Source organism: Lacerta agilis, chromosome 3, assembly GCF_009819535.1.
Source record: "Lacerta agilis isolate rLacAgi1 chromosome 3, rLacAgi1.pri, whole genome shotgun sequence".
Lineage (NCBI taxonomy): Eukaryota > Metazoa > Chordata > Lepidosauria > Squamata > Lacertidae > Lacerta > Lacerta agilis.
This window is the reverse complement of record NC_046314.1, coordinates 103,313,146-103,336,884: the sequence shown is the minus strand read 5'-3', so window position 1 is coordinate 103,336,884 and position 23,739 is coordinate 103,313,146. Positions and strand designations below refer to the sequence as shown.

The following is a 23,739-nucleotide window of genomic DNA, read 5'->3' as shown; positions in this document are numbered from 1 at the left end:
TTCCCATCACCCCTGACCACTGGTCCTGCTAGCTAGCGATGATGGGAGTTGTAGTTAAAAAAAAAAAAGCTAGAGAGCAGAGTTTGGGAAACCCTGACTAAGTTAAGTCTATACTGCATAGGAAGCCTGACCCACTGTTTTGGGCTACTTCATGCAATGCAAACTGGCTAGATTGGTTGTAAGTCGCTCTGAGTTGCCTTGGGTAATATGAAGTGACTAACAAATGTAATAAATATACTGCAATATCTTTGGAACGGAAAGCACAACGCACGCTAGGAAAACTCTACTATTCTACAGTAACATAAAGAAACAAACACCCTCCTTGCTTTAAAATATTTTGACCTCTGGGACTATTACAGAAGCTTTTTTTAAAAACGTGCCTTTAAAAAATGTCCCTTGAAGCTGCAATTTTAGGCATACTTGCTGGATTCAGGGCGAGTTAATCCGAACAAATTTACTGTATTTTGCATTCGCACTCCGGAAAACTAATCTTAACACTTAATCTTTAACAAGAGTTGCGTCTGATTAGACATCTATTAGGATTTGCCCTCTGAATCGGCTTTTAATTTTCTTTTTAACCTTAGGCAAAGAGAGGCGGAGAGCTAAGCTAAACAGGGCAAATATCATTTGCTGCCGGACTGCTTAAATTTCGGAGCTCTGCCAGCTCATTCTGCGGAGCTGCTTGCTTGTGAGACGGGAGTGAATATGCCATGAATGAAGGGGTTGCCCATAAGCAGCTGTTTCCGGATATTGCTTTTTTGCAGAGGAGGAACTTGAAACTACAACCCGATGCATTCTGGGCCCAAGCAATGACGACGGGAGCGAAACCTTGCATGCGTTTCACCTGAATGCCTCTCCTTCTTTACCGGCTGGATTACAAGGAAACCCGCATTTCATCTTTAGCGGTGAGTGCGATGTAAAAATGCTGTTGATCCGGCTCCGTGCCTTTTTTATGGGCATAAAGGTAGAGAAGAAGCAAGAACTGTGTGGATGAACGCGGGCGCTCCAGATTCCAAAGAAACTTCTGCGCTGCGAGTGCAAACCTTTCTAAAACATGCCCTCGCTTCATTCACAGTAAGATTATTCTTTGGAGAAACATGCCCTGATCTCGAGTATAGAAAGAGTGGGCGGAAGATATGTTTAGCTGTGATACTTAAGTGCCCTTATTGCATTTCTTGAGTATCTAACGTCAATATGAAGCTTAATTGCGTTAGATTGTAAATCTTATTTTTAAAAATCTGCTTCTTACTTTTGGCTGTTTAACATTCTATGGCCTTATAAAAAATTTTGTTGGAAGCAGTTTACTGGTTTTCAGTTAATATGTATTTTGTGTTCTCATTTTTTATGTTGTTAACAGCCTTATGATCTTTGGAGGAAGAGCAGTATACAAAATTAATAAATGAAAAATAAATAAAACAAACATATCTAGGATTGTGCTGCTGTTCCTAACTTCTAGATACGAGTGGCATATCTAGACATTGTTTTAACAGACAGCTTTATCAACTTTTGCTGATCAATATGTTTTTTGTTTTCTCATTAGGTTCAGCAAATAGGAAATATGACTGAGTGGCAGAGGAAGACACCTTTGGAATGGTTGACTTATGTGAATAAAGAAATTGAAGTTCTGGCTGCTGAGAAACAGAAGTATAAAGGATGGGTTTTAACAGTCGATCCAGTGTCTGCCAAGTAAGCAGGAGTTTGGTATGCAGGGAAGTGTGAATCCCAGAGAGAGAGAGATGTATCAAAATTTATTTTATTTTCAAAACCATGAATCAGAACAAGAATTGGGAGGGGAAGGGGGAAGCACAACCATTAGCAGAAACAAAATCTTTAAATTATCTATAAAATTTACTTTCTACTCAGCATGTGGTTAGCCTGTTGTTGCTGCTGCCGCCTGATGTTGTCTGGCTTCACACTTCAGAATTTCTATTCACACCAACAACTAGAAACTTTGCCCAGCAATTAATTCGTTTCATTGATATTCTCATAAATAGGACAGTTGAACAAGTAGAAGGGAAAAAGTGGAAAATGTTTGAGGTAGCATCAGATAAGTTTTCTGCACTGGTAAAATTGAGGCAGGATGAATTCCTTCCAGTAGCACCTTAGAGACCAACTAAGTTTGTGCATGCACACGAAAGCTCATACCAAGAACAAACTTAGTTGGTCTCTAAGGTGCTACTGGAAGGAATTTTTTATTTTGTTTTGATCAGTGTTAAGGTTTAGCAGTGGTATTCCACAGTTGCCTAAGAATGTGGCATCTTTGATTTTTGTTTTCGTTCTTAAGTTAGCACTTTTTTGTATGTTTGTTAACAAATCATTAATTTTTTTTAAAAGATGTGGGAAGCAACTCACTCTATATGCCTTTAAACATTTTTCTTCCGTAATAGTTCTAGTCAATGATTCAGGTAGGTAGTTGGTCTTACGCAGTCGAAATATATGAAAAAAATGTCCAGTAGCACCTTAGAGACCAACTAAGTTTGTTCTTGGTATAAGCTTTCGTGTGTATCTGAAGAAGTGTGCATGCACACAAAAACTTATACAGTGGTGCCTCGCAAGATGAAAATAATTCGTTCTGCAAGTGTCTTCGTCAGAGCCGTCTCAACCATAGAGGCCGGTGGCGCAGCGCGCCAGGGCGCTGGGCGCCCCAGGGGCGCCCCCGCGAGCATACCGGGCTCCCCCTCCCCAACCCGCCCCCGCCCCCACGGGCAGGCGGGCACTCGCGCGCAGGCGGGCGGGCTGTAAGCCGCCCGCCCTCGCCTCCCGGAGCCCCAGCTGGAGCGGCACGGGGCTTTGCGCGACCTTCTAGCACTCCAGCTGGGGCTCTGGGAGGCGAGGGCGGCCGGCTTGCAGCCCGCCCGCCGGTGCGCGAGCGCCCGTCCGCCCGCCCCTTATCCTCCGCCCGCCGGCGCGTGAGCGCCTGCTCCAACGCCACGCCCCTCATCCCCCGCTCGCCCCCTCCCCCCTCCCGAGGGGCGGCCAGCGCGGGAGGGAGGCGGGCGGAGAGGCGGCAGGCTGGGGGCGCCGAGGGATCGCTGCGCCAGGGCGGCTGATCCCTCTAAGACGGGCCTGGTCTTCGTATAGCAAATTTTTCGTCTTGTGAAGCACAAAGGCAGAATAGCGGTTTTCACGAAAAAATATATTTTTTCGTCTTGCGGGGCAGCCTTCCGCTAGCGAATGCCTTTCGTCTAACGCATTCGTCTAGCGGGGCACCACTGTACTAAGAACAAACTTAGTTGGTCTCTAAGGTGCTACTGGACAATTTTTAAAATATAGTTCTAGTTAATATTAGGCATTTTAAAATGGAGCATGGCCTAAATAAATATGAGGGATGGGCAAGGTTAAAAGATTTGGGGTTAGTTTGTAAGACCAAATGCACCTGCAATAGATTGGTTTTATTTACAGTACTTGCCACTTCAGTTTCATGAGATTCTTCACTAGCTTGAGGTTTTGTATATTCCAGAGGGGTTAAAGGTTTAGCAGCTAGGAATTACTGATGCACCAACTGAAATCTCTGTTCTTCCAAAAAAGAAACGATTTTAGTATTTCTGCATCCCACACTTATTAGAAAGGCTGAGTTGTACCTTTCGACTTTCAGTGGCTGAATACATGGGTGCTATTGAACTAAATGCCACTGGTTTGGGAGGGTGCTACTTTGAGGGAACACATTTCTTTGTATTGATTTGTATTTTAGTGCTTGAAAAATATGCAACAGTGGGGAAAAGTCCTATGAACAATGACACTTGGCATGCATTGCTTATTGTACAGTGGGCACTGGCTAGCTACATAGTGGCTGAAATATTTTTAAGGATTATGTATGTAGGTGAACTGACCCTAGTAACAACATTTTCAGACAATAAGACTGCTGGTAACAATAGCTAATGTTGGCACAACAACTTGCACTCTAGTTTTTGTTGGTGTGATGTGATGGGATCAGCCTGGGATGCTATTGCAATTCCACACATTTGTAATTTTTCACTGTGGGGGCGGGCAGCTGCTGCATCCTGAACTGAATGCTTCATGGTGCAGGTGCTTGTGGGACTGAGATGTTGGGACTTGTGTGTTTTGACAAGATAAAGCTGAGTATAAACTTGATAGTGTTTAGCATGTGAGAGTTCTGTAGGTCTTTCCACTAAGCTGCAAAACTTTATGTGAACTCCTTTTCTTGACAGCATTCTCCTGGCAAATCCACTTGAGAATGGGAAAGTGTCTATTTCAGGCATCTTGGGGCACGCAGTGCAAGAGGTGAAGATATTGTCCGAAGCGTCTGATGCTATGAAAGAGAAACTTGCTCACCTATTCATGCCTGGAGAAAGCCAAACCTACAGTCAAGAGGAGCTGGAGGACAAGAAAAACAGCTTGAAGAACTGGTTGGAGAAAAACCATATTCCTGTAAGGGAGCAAGGAGAGTCACAAACAACACTCTGTGTTGCAGGGGTGTTGACTATTGACCCACCGTATGGACCAGAGGATTGCAATAGTTCCAATGAAATAATTTTGTCTCGAGTTCAAGGGTTGATGCAAAGTTATCTTGGCCTTCAGCAATGACAGTTGAAGAATTGGGATGAAGTTACCTACTTGCAAAACCTATGCTAACCTTCCCCAATCTGATGCCTTCTACATGGACTACAGAACTCACATTGGCTGGGGATTTATGTGAGTTGTAGTCCAAATACTTAAGAGGGCTTCTAGTTATATCGTGAGGCTGATCTATACAATACCTGTTGAATTCCCCATTTTGTGTTTCTAAGTGCTATCAAAAAGTCACAGTCAAAATAGAATAGTTTTTCTGGATTTGTTTTGTGAAGAAATGGCAAATGTAACAAATCTGTACTATATATATATATATATATATTATATGAAAATAAGCATTGATGTTAGTTTTTCTCTCTTCCTTTTGGGATCCTGTGAATGCTCCTTTATATTCAATTACCATTAGTCATGAAGAGCCATATATGAAAGCATCACATTCTTACCATTCAGTACTGATATTAAATTATGAATACCTCTATAAACTACAGTTCATAATATACAAGAATAATTACAATAGCTGAGGAAACGCATCATATGTAGCTTGTACTTTGACCAATTCAGAATCCCTAAAACTGCTACTTTCATCTTTGTCCTTATCTGAAAGTCTTTGTATTCACTGGAAAGTGATGTGTTTTAAGTCTTTATTAGAAGTGATTTGGTGACAGGTCTCTGCAGTATATGAAGCCAGTGAACCAGCAAGTAATCTTCTGAACAGACGGCTATTGCTTCTGTTACAGGGTGTCAGGGAAGATCTACTACACAAACCTCTATAGCAGAATTTCCTCCTGATAAGACACTCATGGGGCAATTCAATTGATCGTGTTACACAGATGCAAGTAGATTTACTAGAGTTAATATCCACATCAAAACTAGGCAGGCCTCATGGCTCATGAGACTCTCCCCAGAGCCCAAAGAGGATGTTGGTAAGGACAGAAGAAGCCCTAAGGCATAGCAGGGCTTTGTTTACACTGCTCAGCCTCCCCACTTAACAGCTGATGTGTGGGGTAGCGCAGCAGCAGGAGCTGCTTTCCCCTGTATCCTCCAGCCTCCTGCCAGCCCCAGAGCTTCAATTATAGTTGTGGATATTTTTGGATACAGTATTTTTGGTATGGATTGAAGAGAGCGTAACAGAGGGTGTTTAAAGAGTATTTAGAAGGTGTTCCCCACTATGCAATTTCACTTATGCACGCGGGGGACTGGAACGTAACCCCCGCACAAGTGGGAAGTTACCTGTACATAATTTCTTGCAAAAAAGAAACATCAGATTACAAATCTAATGAACAAGTTCCTGTTTATTTATAGAGCTTGTTGATCACCATTACTCCAACCAATGAGCACCTAAGGTGACATACATAAAGTTACTATACAGAGTTTTATTTTTAACCACCAGTGGGCTCGTTTCTATTGCCATAGCAATTGTGCATTCTCTACTCCTGCCCCAATGTTGGTTTACTGTTTTTGAAAATCCTTAAATGCACCTTTTTGGGAGCTTCTGTTCAAGTCCCATTAATTTCTGCAGGATTGTGCTTCTTGTTTATAAGAAGTTGCTAGGCTGATGGGAGTCCACAAGTCATAATGAACTGCACTGAAATAAGCCTCTTTTGTTCTTGCATTCCTCAACCATTTCTTCTGACCTGTGAAAGATCTGGTTTCAGGAGCCAGCGGGGCTCAGAACTAGAATGTAACAGCATTATCTTCATGTCTTGCTTTTGCAAAATTTGGCACACTTCACACTTACTGCTTTCATAAGTGCTGTCTTGTCAAGGAAGCTAAGTTTACTTCAGGCAATGTAAAAGAGTAATGAACTTTCTTCTCTAGACTAACACTTTGAGAAGGAGCAAGACAACTTCCACAGCCTTTGGCAAGCGGCAATTTGAGCCCTGTGTGCTTACACACACACACCAGCTCCTATAGAGCCTAGCTTGTTTTTATACTAAAGACCATTTATATTTCATTAAAATTTTGGCAACCGACATTGATTAATTGATCAGATTAGGACAGGGTTTAGGGAAAGCTTACAGGGGAATCCATTTTAGAATTTAGGAAAATACAAACAGTTGCTGTAGTAAACATCAAGTCCTGCCTTGAGAAGAGCAAAGTCAATAGACCGTCATTTTGTAGCAAAAAGAGTTAATCCTTAATTGGACAAAAACAGTGACAAGAAAAACATTAGAATTGAATGTTTTAGGATCTCTTTTGAGTTTCATTGGCATAAATAACAATACTGTAGTCTCTCACTCTATAATTCACAGATTGCTCCTGGAAAGGAAACAGTTGCGTTTCCCTTAAAATATGCCAACTTTTCCATGATTTGGGTGAAAAAAACCCACCACCTTTGTTTCTCCAGCCCCATTAACTCCATTAGGGCTACTCAAATATAGTGGTTTCTTTGATTGCCACTTCCAGGCATCCGTGTTGCTTCCATCTCTATTGCCATTGTTCTGCTGATAGTCTTTATACCAAATGCTCAGTGCTATTGTGTGGTCACAAGTTTAACGATCATGCTAATGATACGAGACCCTCGAGGGCAGGTACAAAGATCTATGCTGGGGTTTTTTACTTTATCCTGGAGTAGCTGGTCAAGCTCACAGCGAAGTTCTTTCACTAGTTCGGCTACCTGAAAAACACAAATATTCTTATGAGTTAAGCTGCTTGGGGGTAGTCCAGGCCAGATCACAAGCCCGCATCATCTCTGACCATTAGGCCATGCTGGCTGGGAGATGGGAGTCCAGCAAAACCTGAGGTTTCTCATTAGAAGTTACTTCTGAAGCCCCTGGTCCTCCCTCTGATATTGCATGAAAGACCTGCTGTACTTTTCATGCTTAACATTTGTGCTTGCATAAAAGAGGCTCAACTGGGGCATTGCTTGAAAACTACGATGACAATAATGTCCTTAAGAATCTTAACAAATAGAAGATCAAAGGCACTGCATTTTTTCAAGCTGCACAGGTCATACCTTCACCACTTGGGATTTTTCTCATTTGACTGGATTTTATGTTCATTAATGCTCTGCACAGTACAGTTGAACCTTTTAAACTTTTTATGCCTTTTCTTCTTGTATATCCAGGGTTTATACCCCCACAGATGATATAGCACCGTGCAGTGTCATAATGCCGGAAGAAATTTGTTAGTCTAAGGCGCCACAATACTCTGTTGCTTTTGTCCAGTCAAAGACCCGAGAGGCAAATTTAGCCTTTAGCGGTGCTGATACAATTTTTCCTGCCGTCTACAGCCTGGGGTTTGTTGTGCTCATGAAAGTGCCTATGCAAATTGTACTGCAGGTATTATAACCATAAACCGCAGAGTTGATACCCAAGAGATGAGGACATCTGACTAAATTTCTGAAAGATCTTTGGTTCTTAAATAGCTGGTCATGCAGACATAAAGAACAACCTGACCTTTCAACTTAGGAAAGTAAACACACTTGTTGGACCAGATGCTGCCCATGCTATTCTATAAGCCTATTGGAATTAGTGTTTTATATCCATTTTAGCCCAGTGGACTTAATGTCTCAAGAGGAAATTTGGTTAAGGGTCATAACCCATTTCCTGCATGCCTGTACAAAGTAAAATGAGCTGTTCCTCTCTCCCCCCTTGGTACAATGAAAATAATTTTCCCATCATAAGCAATTAGATGCAATGTGATGAGTTGCTCATTTTCTTACCTGGTGTGAGGCTGCAACAAAACGAATCCACCCATCATCCAAGGAAACAACAAACTCTCCCTTCTGAAGATGCACATTAACACGACCACCTCCAAACAAGATCAGTGGGTACACAGACACCATGCTGCAGTCTCGAATAAACACCCGGCTGGTTTTTATCATCTCGTGATACACTAAGTAAGGGCTATCAAAGTGCCTTGTCTGAAACAAGGAACCAAAACAAAAACCAAAACAAACAAAAAAAAAACTGGTGAAACTTCAACAACAACAACAACAACAGGTTCCATACCTATCACTTCAGTTACACAATATATGACAGAGGCCATTGGTTTTGCTGGGAAAAGGTAGTCCAATGTCAGCATACCATTTGCCAGGCAGCAGGGGCAGAAGTCTGAAATCTTTACACGAATTTCACATGGGTGTGTAAGCTAAAGGAGAAAGGCAAATACAGTGATACCTCGCAAGACGAATGCCTCGCTAGACGAAAGGCATTCGCTAACGAAAAGCTGACTTGCAAGACGAATTTCCCTATGGGCTTGCCTCGCAAGATGAAAAATTTTCGCGATTCCCCCCCCCCCGTCAAACCGCTCTTCCCCCGTCCGTGCTTCGCAAGACAAAATTTTCGCTAGATGACAGCACTCGCAGAACGAATTAATTTCGTCTTGCAAGACACCACTGTAACCTACTACTGGCTAAAAATCAAATGGGACAAGTTGGTCATAAACTCTTGGGTTGCGGCGCTCATCTTGCTTTACTGGCCAAGGGAGCTGATGTTTGTCTGCAGACAGTTTTTCTGGGACATGTGGCCAGCATGACTTAAGCCACTTCAGGTGAAACCAGAGCAGCACATGGAAATGCCGTTTACCTTCCCGCCAGAGTGGTACCTATATCTGCTTGCACTTTTACGTGCTTTCGAACTGCTAGGTTGCCAGGAGCTGGGACCGAACAGTGGGAGCTCATCCAGTCGCAGGGATTCGAACCACCGACCTTCCAATCAGCAAGCCCAAGGCTCAGTGGTTTACACCACAGTGCCACCCGCGTAAATGCAAGGAATTGCACTATGGACTGCTGATTGGTTTGCATGCCCCTCTTCCAAGAAGCAATTGTATATGTGTGGACAACAGCTACAGCAGGGGTAGGCAACCTAAGGCCCGGCAGCCGGATGTGGCCCAATTGCCTTTTCAATCTGGCCCGCAGATGGTCTGGGAATCACGAGTGTTTTTACATGAGTAGAATGTGTGCTTTTATTTAAAATGCATCTCTGGGTTATCTGTGGGGCATAGGAATTTGTTCATTTCCCTCCCCCCCCCAAAAAAATATAGTCCGGTCCATTACGTGGTCTGAGGGACAGTGGACCGGCCCACGGCTGAGAAAGGTTGCTGACCTCTGAGCTACAGAATGACTGGGGCTGGAAAAATCACCTGGTAGTTTACAGAAGATGGATGAATGTGAACAGAGCCCTCCTTCTTGGTAACAAACTTCAGCTCTGCAGCTTTTGGCTTCATTTTAACAGCTCCTGTACTGGTCTTCTGATACTTTCCTTCTGGCATTTTCACCTAAAACAGTAAAAAACAGTGAATAGTGATAGAAATACTCATAAGCAACTTCCATTCAGTAGGGTTGTACAGAAGGAGACGTTTCTTGAAAGCACTGGAAATACTGAAAAGTCTCTAAACCCAACAGAAGCATGAGAAAGAGAAAGAGAAAGAGCTAGATTCCCTTTTAAGGAATTACTAATATCAAGTAGCTCAGCTTTCAAGCAAGCAGCATAAAACTAATGGGCACGTGTGCAATATGGACAGAAACAGAGAAATAAAAAAGCACTGCCCTCTTACCTGAACCACATTGGGATACAGAGCAGCACATAATATGGCTGATATCAACTTGACGTTGTCTGCATTAGCATTTGCCTGTGATGTAAACAAAAGGGTACCTACAAGTTAGGGAAGAAGTTTGCATGAAACTGGGTAGCACATGACCCTGAGAATTCCAGCTTTCGTGTAAAGTTAAGCTTCCAGACCTTATAGTTACAGAGATATTTTTTTAGAAAATATGAAGGCATCTATTTTTTTTAAACACCTCTCAAGTGTTAAGTGGCGAAGTTCTGGGCCCTATATGCCCCTCCCTAAAAGGGGGGGTGCACCCCTGGACTTTTAAAAATCAGCTGGAAAGAAAAGGGTTTTCACTTGAGCAGGAAGCTCCAAATCACTGAACGAAAACACTGTCCAAGGTTCTGGCTGTCATTTTGTTTCCATTAAATCATGACAAGAAGGGGAGAGTAGAAATACCGGTAGTCAGAAGGGGTAGGAGGGAAAAATAAATGCCATTATTTGGACAGATGAGGAAAGTGGCAGAGAATGAGAGGAAGAACACCATAAGAAAGCTTAAACATTGTACAAAAGACAATGGATTAATGAGACAGGGCAACTCCTCCTCCATTGCCACTCCTGTTACCTCTTCTCCAGTTGCTTCCAGAACGCCGTCTCCTCCCTGAGACCACCTCCTCTCAATATCCTTGGCTCTGAGTCCCTCTTTCACAAATCCAATGTCAGACAACAGTTCCGTGAACTGCCTTTTTAAACTGGCCATTTGCTAAGAGGGAGGAGAGGGGGGGGGAAACACACTTAAATAATGAATTTCTGAACCGTGTCAAGTGATGTCCACCTTCTGTTCTCATTCTTTCCAAACACCAGTGGTAAGCCACAGAAGACTTATGGGTCACAGCCAGCTTGCGGCTGACTTCATTTTTCCCACTGCCACTGTTGCAAATCTGGGGAAGAGAGGAAAAGCTATGCTGGAAAATGTGAACTGCATCTACTGTGGAAAAATATGTGAAAATGTGCTCTGAGGAAATATTGTGTGGTTTTTGGGACTCCTGGTACGGTAGTTCCATAACATAACTAGTATGGGGGATGCACAGATCTTCAAACTGTGTTCCAGGCAACCCTGTTGAACCTCCAACACTTATTCAGTGTTAATCCAAGTGAAACCAAGCTTGCCCACTGCTGCAACATGCAACTGTGTTGGGTGCCTTTCCAGGGCACAGTCTCCCTTCCCATGGAATGACAGTAAGGCTCAAGAGGATTGGCCAATGTGCTAACTGAACTAAGAATACACCCTAGAACACAACCCAGAATAAACTACAACGTGCAAGGATTTCCCTGGCAGATGTGAGGCGGTTTCTTCGTAGGCTAGTCAAAATGGATTCCCCTGGAAGTAGGAAGCTTGAAAACCACTGACATATATACTGTATTGGCCTGAATATAAGCCTCACTTTCCCCCCAAATTCTGACCGTGAAAAGTTAATGTGGCTTATATTCGTGACCTTACAGTATGCAGCCAGCGCCAGGAGCGCAGCAAAGAGGCGCCCGCCCTATGTGTAGTCCTGTCCTCTCCCCCAAAGCTGCAAATGAAGAGAGCAAGGAAGGGAAAAGGCCAAGTATGCAGCCAGGAGCGGCGAGGAATTGAGTGGCTTATATTTGGGTATTGTTTTCTCCCCCCCCCCAATCCAATTTTAAAGGTGCGCATATATTCGGGCCAATACGGTAGTTAGGCACATAGGAAACTGCTTTATAGGAAGTCTATTTGTCTAACAGGCCCAGTACTGGATTGGGACTCTCCGGAATCTGAGGTAGAGATCTTTTCCCCATCAGGTGTTATCTATATATTTTTGTAGACTGGAGAGATGCTGGTGGTTGAATTTTGGACCCCAAACGTGTGCTGGACCACTAAGCTATGGTCCCTGTCATAAATAAAAATATGTATCTTCTTTGGTGTGTTGGTGTGTAGAGGCGCTTGTGTGCGTTTATGTGTGTGTGAGGAGTCCAGTGAGGAATTTTTTTTACAGCTGATCCACACTCTTTACCTTTCAGCTAGGGTAATTTAATTCAGTGGTTGGCAACCATAGTGTTGACATTTATAATTCAGTCTCAGCAGCTAAGGAACTTAATATTATACGGTATAGTAGTTGATCCATTTCCCTAAATCCTGTCATCCATCAGAGATAATCCTCAACTTTTCTGGAAAAGCTGAAGTTATCTAAAAAGGCAGCATTTGTTTTTTAAAAAACCAACCCAATATTATGCTGCACCCAGTTTTCCCCTCTTCCACTGCCTGCCTGCCAAGGATAAATACAGATATATCACACTGTTAACCCTGGGGTAGTAGTCAACCAAATTTTACTCAGAGGAAACCCACTGAAATTAATCAACATGACTAAGTAAGGTCCATTAATTTCAATGGGTCTGAGTAAAATTTAGTTGAATAGCACCACTAGATACCACATCTTGAGGTTAATCTGCAAGTAACACAGTGTGTCGGAATACGCTGCACGGATCCGCTATAGGATCCACATTTATTTAATTGTTTAATGAAGTTTTCGGGAACTACTTTTGGTATTACTACGCGCAAAAGCGAAAGCAAAAGTAAGAATGAATAGTTTGGTTCACCAATGAGATTAATCCGCCTTTATTTCATAGTTCCGGTCATGTTCAAAGTTATTAATGAGCGTTAAACTTGCTTCCCGCCTTTTTGGAGGGCAGCAACAGTGATTTTATTGGTTGAGGCATTGATCATGATGTCACGTTTGTTCCTAAATAAAAGGCTGAGGCTCCCCGCTTAGGCACGTTCTTCTTTAGTTCTTTCAGTTGAAGTCAGGGTTTAGTTTAAGGGTATTGGGAGCGGGCTGGATGGGTTGGATGGGTTTTTCCTTTAGTTAGAGTTAGATCGCGGAAGATCATTCGGTTCAGCTTTAGTTAGGTTTCTTTAGGTTTAGCCTAGGGCTAGGCTTGCGGAAGATATTTCGGTTTTAGTTTTATTTAGTTAGCCTCGCGGAAGATTGGGCGCGCAGGGACTTTGAGCTTAGGAGAACTTAGCTTAGGGGACGAGCCTACGCGGGTTCTGCCGAAGCCACTAAAGATATAACCGGTGTCTGTCTTTCTTTGGGGCAAAAGAGGGAGTAAAAGGTTTAGAGTAAAAATTTTAATTTCCTTAAGTTGATCTATCTATTCAGAGTCAGGGCATATCCTATTTCTCGAGGCAACATTCTTCTTTAAAAGGCAATTAAGAACTCATGCACCTTCGGAGTCATCACCCGGCTTACTCAACCTTCAGATTGTGAGACCTGGCCGGCGCCCGTGCTCAGAAGCACGCGGAACGCTGGCCGCTTTCCCCGCTACTGGTACCTCGTGCATGAGCAGTCCAAGTTTGTGTACGAGGAGCTCCAGCACCCAAACCCCGACAATAGTGAAATGCAGTGAGATAAAACCTTAAATGTATAAGCAAGTAGGCCTGTAAATGTCTTGCATGTACTGAGTTTTCTGATAAATGCAAAGTTGAAACCTATAAAAAACATTTTCATTATAAGATTGCAGAACAAGAAGGCAGAACGTAACCATTTGACACAAGGTTCAAGATACACTTTTAAAACTCAAAATTGTGAACAATAATGCTAACTTACCTGAAAAGCGCTTTCTGATAAGAAATTTTGTCTACAAAATGTGTAACTTGCTTGAAAGCCGTCTTTTGAAGCTGTACGCCATCCCTAAATAGTGAAAATTTAAGCTGTTATAGTCTGCCATCTCATCTCTTACAGTTAGGAGGCTCTATAGCTACAATAACTCTGAAATCAAGTACAGGGCGTGCTTTTATTTCTCACCTTATATGCTTGGAGAAGAGCAAGATAATCACTGTTTCCTATTGCAAATTCCAGTTTTTTCTTGAATGCCTCCTCTCTTTTGTCCCACGGAGAAACCTTTTAAAACACGGAACATAATAATGCAACCTGTTCTCACACTGGCCAAGCAGATGCCTTTGGGAAACCCGCAAGTGAGTGGGATTTGAGCACAAGAGCATACTCCCAACCTTTGGTTTCCAGCACCTGGTATTCAGAAGACTTGCTGCCTCCTTGGAGGCAGAGCACAGCCATCATAGCTAGAAACCATTGATAGTCCTCAATGTATTTGTCCAATCCTATTTTAAACCCATCTAGGTTGGTGGCCATCACAACTTCCTATGGGAACAAGTTCCATAGCTGAACTATGGAAAGCATACCATTACACAACTGGCATATGTAAAATTAAAATACAGCCTACAGAGTTCTGATTTACACAGTGTATTCTGGCTATACGGAAATTTTGTACATTGCATACTACAAGATGTACAGAGCTATCCCATTTTATCCCCCGCCCCCCCCAAACCTTTTCCCCTCTTTAATGCTATGGGAAGTGAAACCTCTCCCAAACCACTTTCAACCATATAATAGGTTTAAAAGGTTCCATTTTAATAGTTTAGGAAACATTCCTTTACACACGTGGGCATATCTTGAATAAACAGCACTTACAAAAGGAGACTTGTGGGCCCTGCTTGCTGCTATTGTCAGTGCGGGATCCAGACAGCGGAAAATGGTGCCAAACAGCATTAGCTTCCCAATCCTGACATCAACAGGCAAGGAAGCCAAATGATACCCCAAGGGCGTGAGCTTCTCATCTGAAGTTAAGGCTCCGACATCCTGCAGTCGTTGCTTTGAGGAACGTAGAGATTCGGCTGCTGGTGGCTCAATCAGTCGCATGAGAACTGAATGAAGGCTTTGCGTGGAGAACATGTCCAAAATCTTAATTCTGGAAGAAAGAGGAAAATACAATCATTTAGTCAGAGTTGGATATGTTCGCTGCACAAATATATAATATACACATTATGTTAGCAGGCCTCCACTGAGAACTTTCTTTTGAAGTCTTGCTTTCTGGATGGGCAATGGCAGACTCTGAAAAGCATAGGAAGTCAGTATCAAACAGGATAAGGTAAAAAGGTTAAAGGTAAAGAACCACAGCACCAACCACGTCCTGTATGAAACAGGATATAGTAGGGCTCACCAACCATTTTGGGCCCGTGGGCAAGCTTGCAAACTGCAGATACTGGCCAAACCAGTTTCTTCTCTCTGTCAGTGAAGTAACCGGAACAAGTCTATTTGATTTACAAACCCTAGCCATTATGTTGTACTGTACCTACCTGTGTTAAATCTTGAGTTGCACACAGTACAGAATAAAAAAAGAGGCGGCAGTTTTGTATAGTAATTCCTAAGCTCCACCTGTTTCTCTCTTTTAAGCAGTCCAGCAAAGCACCAAGCCTGAGCATTCATAAAAGCTAACACACACATTTTCAAGAAGTAGAGTAAGGACTATGGAAAATTATTTGCCCTAAGGAAGAATTAGGAGGAAGTTGGAAGTAGAGGAATTTGAGAATGGGAGCCGGGGCAAATCACTATGTATAACATGTGCCAATCAGCAAGATCTGTAAAGGTTGTTTCAGGGATGCTCTGGCTGCCAGTGAAAGACCGTCTTACCTGAGACAAAGCTGTTCCAAAGGCACTCTTTGTATTTCAGGTAACTGCTGCTTCAAAAGGTGATGATTGTAATGATGGCTACTGAAGAGATGAAAACAGACCCCAGAGGCTACCCGGCCTGCTCGTCCTTTCCTTTGCAAGGCATTAGCTTTGGACACAAATGTATCCTCCAGGCTTTCCATACCTTTGCTTGGATCAAACCTGCAAGGAGGAAGATATGGAACAGTGTTTGCAATATTCTGATAGGCCTTTGGGAATCCAGGGAGGTACAAAAATTAGGAAACTGGATGCTTCCAGGTTATGCTACTTCAAGGCATTGTACTTGGGGCTGCATTTGAAGACTGTTTGGAAACTAGTTAGTGCAGAATGTAGCAACTAAGTGATTAACGCGGACAAGATGATGTTTGTGAACATATAAACACCAGTTCTCACCTGACTGATAGCTGCCTATTTGTTTCTGGGCTCAATTCAAAGTGCTAGTTTTGATCTTTAAGCCTTTTACAACTTAGGATCCAAATGCCAAAAGGACAGTTATCTGTATATGTTCCTGCCTGGACTGTGAAATCATCATCTGAGGTTCTTCTCTGCATGCTACTTCCAATGGAGGTTCTTTGGCGATGAGAGGACGGCCTTCTCTATAGAAGCTCCCCATCTATGAAATGCTCTCTCCAAGGACACCTGCCTGGCATCAACTTTATCATAATTTCACTGCCAGGCAAATACTTTTCTATTTTCCTTGGCACTTGGGCAACACCAATTATTGGACGTTCGTATTCTGATTATGTTTTTAACATGCTTATGTGATTCTGTTATTGTATTTTTACTCGTTGCAAATATCAGTCATACAGAAGTATCCAGCATCCAAATGCTTGTACCTCCTAGATTCCTAGAGACCCGTCTCAATACTGTTTTAAAATCTTGATTATCTTTAGTTACTGCCTGAAAGCTTGCAGAGTCAATTTGACAAATGCTGGGGGGCGGGGGAAGGATACCACCACTATAGAACACTGTGAACTAACATTGCTACATGTTTCCCATTTTTCACCTTTAAAAATTAAAGCAGAAAAATATGGGTTGAGAAAGATGAGAGTGAAAAGGTTAGGTCTTAAAGGGAGAAGTAATAACTGTGACAGACAGTAACAGAAATAGTTCTGGTCATTGGGAAACTGAAAAAGGAAAAAAGGAAGGGTGAGAAACAGAAGCTTGTAGCAGCTTAATGCAGGAAGCAAATACTGTAGCAGATTTGGGGCTTCAGTTTTGTAATGTCTTCCAGCTCAAGAGACATGGAACAAGGAAATCCATCAGGTAGAAATCTCACTGTGCTCAGGTGTATAGGCCCCATGTTAGCAAAGCTTGTTTAAAAAAAAATTGTACATGGTGCTTTTGCTTATTATCTAGGTACCTTTTTTCTTTCATCTTCCCTGAATCAATAACGTAGACCACATCATCGATGGTAATGGAGGTTTCTGCAATGTTTGTAGATATGATGATCTTGGTGACCCCTGCAGGAGGCTTAAGGAACACAGATTGCTGCTCCTCGCTTGAAAGTGAGGAATGAAGTGGATAAACAACACAGCTATGAGAAAAAGAGGACAGGTTTAGAGGGCTTTTAGTGAGGTTTTGTTTTCCATTTGTATATCACTTATTTTACATAGTAGCCAGAGCTGGAGAACCAAGGGTCACAGGGAACGCTGTGGATGTAGCCTATCTTGATTTCAGCAAGGCCTTTGACAAGGTGCCCCATGATATTCTTGTAAAGAAGCTGGTAAAATGTGGGCTACCATTCAGTGGATTTGTAACTGGCTGACTGACCGAACCCAAAGGGTACTCATTAACGGCTCCTCTTCATCCTGGAGAGAAGTGACTAGTGGGGTGCCACAGGGTTCTGTCTTGGGCCCAGTCTTAGTCAACATCTTTATCAATGACTTGGATGATGGGCTTGAGGGCATCCTGATCAAGTTTGCAGATGACACCAAATTGGGAGGGGTGTTCGCATCAGGAGAGAGACCAAAGCACACAAACAAAGGAGAAAGTCTCTGGGCAGAAGACTCATCCATGTGTAGCTCTAAAGCATGGTTTGGCACTGCTTCTGAATTGACCCAATACATTTTCTTGACTGGCAGTAACCTGATACACAATAGGGTATCAAGCCAAAGAACTAAGGGATAAACTGGTTTACATCCAATAAGCTCAAGGAGTCTAAAACCAACGTAAAACCCAATGTTTCTGCAGCACCCAGCTAAAAAGAGTATTATTTTTCAAGTTCTACTTGGAAGTACAGAATATTATCCTCCATGCACTAGTTGAGAATTATACTGGGGAGGGGGAAGAGATAAAAGATGCTGCAAGAAAGAAAAATGTTCACAAACTCTTAAATAAGCAACTTAAAGTGATGTAAAAGTTGATTAAAATGTCAGTTTTAATTAATCTACTTTCCATTTAAAAATATTTAGGCATATTCTTAATTTACCGATTGCTGCGCCGGTTATTGAAGAGTGGATTAGATTGCAACTGCTTATACAGTGTTTTAATTTCTTCCATGCCTGGCAAAAAAATCAGTACTGCACCTAGATATGAGTATATAAAAAATGGTAGAATTAATAGAAATGTCTTCTAGAACTCAATATATATTCTTCATTTTTGCTCCTAAAGGCAACCACAATTTATTGCTATTTCTCCCTCTACTGCATTACATGTTACAGTAAGATTAAATTCAACATCAGTGTAAGTAAGAATTTTTTCCTCCTGAGGATCCTAACTCTGGGAAAAGTTCTATTATGCTTCAAAACCATATGTCAAAAAGCTAGTTTTCTTTTAGAAAGAGGGAGAGCAGAGTAGAACTTCAACAAAAGGTAACAGGAAACAGTCTTCTTGGTGCAACTGAGCTGCATAGGCTTGTAAAATAAGGTAATTGCTTCTCATCATGTTACCTGGTGGATACGAATGTTCGCCATTGACAATCCACTCCAGTAAGGCCTCAATTAATTCAAGATTAACTTTGTCCAAATCCATTTTCTCCATTGTTTTTAATACTGATTTGCTAACCCCTGAAAGAGAAAATGAGCATCATAACAAAAAGGAAAAGCCTCGTTAAGGTCATGAATTTTGTAAGCAACTCAAACTACAGTCACTTCCAAATGAATCAAACCCTTGATGGAAAGCGGAGGTCCACTCTTCCCTCCTGCAGTTTCCATCCGGTGGTGATAGCGCCTTTCCATTTATTTCATTTGGTCTCATACCCTCTTTCTATTCACCCAAATAGTGTATTGTTCTCAATGTCAAAGTCTGATGTTGCCTTATACATATTTGGATATTGAAAAACACTTGAAAATTTTTTTGGGGGGGGGGTTGTGTGTGTGTGTGTGTGTGTGTGTGTGTGTGAGAGAGAGAGAGAGAGAGAGAGAGAGAGAGAGAGAGATGGTCATTCCCCCCAAAGAAAAATATTTTGGCCATTATTCAGTACCTCCAGCTGCACACAGGAAAAAATCACATACACTAGAGGAATTTCCCATTCTGGAGGCTCACCTGGCACCTTTGTCACATTTCTTTAGGCACCAGGCAATAACAACCCTTTTGTCTGAGGCGTTTGGCTAATTTAACAATCTATGTTCTATTAAGCTGGGTGTGTGTGCGGTCATTGCTTCTACTCATCATTATATTACAGTAGAACCTCTTATTACGTACTGCCCTCCTTATGAATGCTTCAGGTTACGAGCTCTGCTAAGTAGATGCCCCTAGTTGCTAACTTTGCCCGGGATGCGAGCGGAAATCATGCGCTGGCGGCGTGGCAGCAGCGGGAGGCGCCTAGCGAAAGCGTGCCTCATGTTAAGAATGGTTTTGGGTTACAAACGGACCTCCGGAACAAATTAAGTTCGTAACTGGAGGTACCACTGTATGTATTTTTGAGTTTTTATATTGCAAACCACCTTGTGATCTTCCAATGAAATTTAATAAATGGTGAAAATAACAATGATTATCTAGTATAAGAGAAATAACATATGCAATAAGAATTTCTCACAAGAGCATTGAGCATCTTTCTGTCTGACTAGAGCTATATGCCCGAGGTTGTGACATGTCACAAACATTCTAGGTTTGAAAATGCCTTTCTGGTCATATGTACAATATGTTCACCGATAATAAACTCTTAAAAATTATTGGCAGCAATGCACATTGAATAAATATTACCTTTGTAGCGGATCAGTAACTGCTGGAATGTTAGTTGCTGGTCTGGAACTGAATCTTTGGCAGCCACAGCCACTGTACTTTGCACCAATCCAGAACGCTTTAGGTCATACTCTACTTCCTCTGCAGCAGTCCTCACGTGTCTTGCTTTCTTGTCCACACTTTGCTTTGTTCGACGCATATATGGACTGCCATGCTCCAAGACATACCTGAATGCAAACAGAGAAATGGGGTATGGGGGAAATCCATCTGCAAACCTTGCTTTCTGGATGGCTGACTGCTCTAAGCAGTTGCTTAGACCTTGTGGGCTGTGCGGTGTCATTTCTGACACACTTAATACACACAGAGCATTTGGGGAGGGGCTATAGCTTGGTGGTAGCACACATGCTTAACATGAAAAAAGATCCCAGGTTCAATCCCTGGCATCTGCAGGTAGGGCTGGGAAAGACTCCTGGCTGAAACTCTGCAGAGCCATTGCCAGCCTATATAAATATATCACTGAGCTTGATGTATAAGGCACCTTCACTTTAGGTGAGGCTGTATATATTCTACACATCTTGCAATTCTACTGCTCAAGGAACAAATCTTGGTATGAAGAAAGCCTTTGGACCAACAGTCAGGAAAACTGCACCGCTGGAAACCTTGTCTGGAGAGATCATCACAGACCACAGCAAGCAGATGAAGCAATGGGCAGATCACTATTAAGAACTGTACAGCATGGTCTCTGACACAGCAACCAACAGTATCCAGACTCTGCCTGTCTTGGAAGAGCTTGATGGCCCTCCCTCGACGAGCTGAAGGCATGTGGTAAAGCTCTAGGACAGGACAGAATTCCAACAGAAGCAATGCCAAACCATGCTTTGATGCTAGACATGGCTGAGTCTTTTGCTCAGATACATTCTCCTCTGTTCATGTGCTTTGGTTTCTCTCCTGCTTCTGATTTCGCAGCAAATTGGTTCAAATTTAGGCTTGCATACCTAGATTCCACAAGTCGTCATTTTCTCAGCTGATACACAATAGCCCACTATGGTTTGTTGCTGGTGACTATTAGAGTAGACTACAGTATAAAAGCATTATTCTATAAGCCACTTATGCCCTAAATAAGGTAGAACACCCCCCCAAAAAATTTTTTAAGTCTGAATACACAGCAGTCGTACAAATATATGTACAAGGCATGCTAAATGTCCATAGACATTGGAGATTCCTAGCTTACCGAGTCACTGCAATAGCATCTTCTATAAAAAACTGATCAACGGGGAACGTCCTACCTAAAAGAGAGACGAGAAGCACAGCAATATAGGAAGAGGCAAATTACTTCATCAAAACTGGAGTAAGAGGAATGGAACTGCCTCCATTTCTACCCATACACCATTCCCACATGTATTAGTTTAAAAAGTTGGTTGTGTTTTAACAGTATTTCAACCTACAACACAAGGAAGAGTGAGACAGCTGCCTCAGGTGGCAGGTTTGGGCAACATTAAGGACAGCAGTATGAGGGAAGGGCAAGATCTGACCCATGGGGCACAGCCCACTGCTTAGTGCCCAGCAATTTAAAGGAGAATTGTGCTTCATGTGTATTATTATTATTAATATGCCACCCATCTGACTGGGTTGCCCTAGCTACTCAGGGCGGCTCTCAACAAAAAAAATAGTAAAATCACAATACAATTTCAAACACTAAAACTTTCCCATATGTATTTTTAAAATCTCATAGCTGTATGCATGTGTGAGAGGGAGAGGGAATTTGATTTTCCAACTTGGGCACCAAAGTTTTTGATTTAGTCCTGGAATGGGTGGAGGTATGTTTCAACATGAAGAATATTAATAAAACAACCTCGTATGGTAAGTCAGTAAGGGTTACAGTTATTTATTTATAAGGTGTCTATCCTGCCCTTCATTTCAGGGCAGATCACATTCAAATAAAAACAATACAAAATTGTATAAGAAAAACCACCTCAAATTTGTTGCTCTACACTATGCACATGAAGTGCTATGAGCCACTAAAACAGCTGTACAAGAAGTTCAGTATTACCCTATTCTGATCTGATCTGACCTGTCCCGAGAAGGGTATTTTCACCTCAGCAGTACTCTACTGAATCTAAAAACAGAGCACATTTATAGTATTTATGTTGCATGTTATATATGAGACAGAATGTGAGACAGAACATGATGCAAAATATTATTTATAATATCACATAATTCTTATATGTTAGGCTGCCTTATTTAGTTTTTACATTAACTCCATTAACATCTTCGTAGTGATTTCGCTGAGACGACTCGTTAAATTAATCAGATTCCCCCCCAATAAGTTAGAGTTACTATCAGCTGACTAATCAAGATAGCTACATGTAAGGATACAAAAATGTATGTGTCCAGTAGGTACCAGCAGCTAACGTATAATAAAACAAACAACAAGAAAGTATTAATAATGCCTTTGTGCTCTGCTTGGGAGCTTCCCAGCAGCTGGCTACCGTGGGAAACAATCACTAAATGGAGTTTGACCTGGTGAAACAGGGCTCTGATTCCATTCTGAAAATTAATATACTTTCCCGAACTCAGACATTTTTAGTAACCATGTTGCTGAGATAATATTATCAACTGTTTAATAACGGTTAGAACAGAGAAAATGCTAACCAATGAAAAGTAACTTGTGAAGCAGAGTAGGGGGACCTATGGCCTTCCAGATGTTACCAGCTGATTCTAATGCCAGCTGGGGCTGATGGGAGTTGAGTTCAATAACATCTGGAGAGGCACAGGTTCCCCACCTCTGCTGTAAAGAGATGGATAATGAAAATAATGAGACACTGGTATTCACCTGGTATGCTAACAACAGGACAGGAGTTAAAGTACTGAGAAAATAGCTCTGCATTCAGGGTAGCACTCATCATTATAATGCGCAGGTCTGGCCTCCGAGACATTATATCTTTCAAAATCAGCAGCAAGAAGTCACTGGAGAAAATAAAGAAAAGATATTTGAAGCTCTTTACTGTTCATCTGCAATTCCCTGAAGCTCCACTACTGTCCTGGGATCAATCCAAGACTATTATTTAAAGCTTTCTCTTATAACAAACAAAAATGAGCACACATATCCTCATTAAAAACAACAATCAGAGGGAGGGACAAAAATGCAATGCTCAGTTCTGTCTCTTTGGCAAACAAGCTTCATCTGCATAATGTGGAGGTGGAGGGAGAGAAACAACATCCTAGCCCTATGCAACTGAACTGATGTATTTCGGTGTGTGTTAATTTCGCAGCACGTGCTGTTATGTTCTCAAAGCACTTATCTGCAGCATAAAATCACAGCCACCAGAAAACTAAATCAGCTTAGAATGTATGGATGAAGGACTAGGCACACAGCATTTACTGCATTTTCTGCTTCGGATATTTTAATGGGATATCCACATCTAGAAGTGAAGCTTTAGCAGACTACTTGTTTATCATTTCATAACTACTGCATTATTGTATAATAATGATACATTATTGTTCATGGGTCACTGAAGCTAGTGTAGAGGAGGTAAAGTTCAAATATGGCCTCAAGTCAGCTGCCAATTTGGAAGTGATACTACTGACCTACAGTGGTACCTTGGTTCCCGAACGGCTTAGTTGTCAAACAAATCGGCTCCCAAACACCGCAAACTCAGAAGTAAGTGTTCTGGTTTGCAAATGTTTTTCGGAAGCCAAATGTCCGAAACGGCTTCCGTTTGAGTGCAGGAAGTTCCTGCAGCCAACTGGAATCCGTACCTTGGTTTTTGAGCGGTTTCAGAAGTTGAATGGACTCCCGAAACAGATTAAGTTTGAGAAACAAGGTACCACTGTATGAGGATTTTTAAAGTAATGTGACCATATATTCGAAAACAAGCAAGATTATGGTAAGCAGTGTGGTTTCATAATTAACAGCAGCTTTCTTCCAAGCAGATGCTCTCTGGGTTATTATGGGTTACAACTTCCACCATCATTTATCTATTACCCATCCAACAAACATACTGCTTCTCAGACAATGTATTTGCCAAAATTGTTCACACTG

The 23,739-nt window shown here is 42.0% G+C and overlaps 2 protein-coding genes across 3 annotated transcripts in view; one reads left to right on the top strand and one right to left on the bottom strand.

Annotated features, from left to right (window-relative positions):
- The first annotated feature begins 722 nt into the window (after positions 1-722).
- GEMIN6 (gem nuclear organelle associated protein 6) lies at positions 723-4,717 on the top strand. Its single transcript, XM_033145029.1, has 3 exons — positions 723-905; positions 1,541-1,686; positions 4,170-4,717. The coding sequence occupies exons 1-3, from the start codon at positions 849-851 to the stop codon at positions 4,543-4,545; spliced, it is 579 nt and encodes a 192-aa protein (XP_033000920.1). The 5' UTR covers positions 723-848; the 3' UTR covers positions 4,546-4,717.
- A 1,078-nt stretch (positions 4,718-5,795) lies between these two features.
- DHX57 (DExH-box helicase 57) overlaps positions 5,796-23,739 on the bottom strand; it is a 30,185-nt gene continuing 12,241 nt past the window's right edge. The window contains exons 9-23 of one of the 2 annotated variants that reach the window (XM_033145025.1): positions 22,531-22,664; positions 20,929-20,983; positions 19,719-19,924; positions 18,464-18,580; positions 18,004-18,100; positions 16,936-17,109; positions 15,534-15,734; positions 14,535-14,811; positions 13,851-13,946; positions 13,653-13,736; positions 10,649-10,786; positions 10,030-10,104; positions 9,616-9,750; positions 8,195-8,395; positions 5,796-7,147 (exon numbers count right to left, since the gene is read on the bottom strand). In XM_033145025.1, coding sequence (XP_033000916.1) covers positions 7,004-7,147; positions 8,195-8,395; positions 9,616-9,750; positions 10,030-10,104; positions 10,649-10,786; positions 13,653-13,736; positions 13,851-13,946; positions 14,535-14,811; positions 15,534-15,734; positions 16,936-17,109; positions 18,004-18,100; positions 18,464-18,580; positions 19,719-19,924; positions 20,929-20,983; positions 22,531-22,664 — 2,134 coding nt within the window. In that variant the 3' untranslated portion in view covers positions 5,796-7,003. The remainder of the gene's footprint in view (positions 7,148-8,194; positions 8,396-9,615; positions 9,751-10,029; positions 10,105-10,648; positions 10,787-13,652; positions 13,737-13,850; positions 13,947-14,534; positions 14,812-15,533; positions 15,735-16,935; positions 17,110-18,003; positions 18,101-18,463; positions 18,581-19,718; positions 19,925-20,928; positions 20,984-22,530; positions 22,665-23,739) is intronic. The other variant, XM_033145026.1, reaches the window with a different exon arrangement.

What these genes read in the sequence shown, in the direction of transcription:
- GEMIN6 (XM_033145029.1), top strand. Translation starts at nt 849, where the DNA reads ATGCCTCTCCTTCTTTACCGGCTGGATTACAAGGAAACCCGCATTTCA. An exon ending in CCCGCATTTCATCTTTAGCG is followed by an intron (nt 906 to 1,540) that starts GTGAGTGCGATG and finishes TTTTCTCATTAG; the next exon opens with GTTCAGCAAATAGGAAATAT. An exon ending in GTCGATCCAGTGTCTGCCAA is followed by an intron (nt 1,687 to 4,169) that starts GTAAGCAGGAGT and finishes TTTTCTTGACAG; the next exon opens with CATTCTCCTGGCAAATCCAC.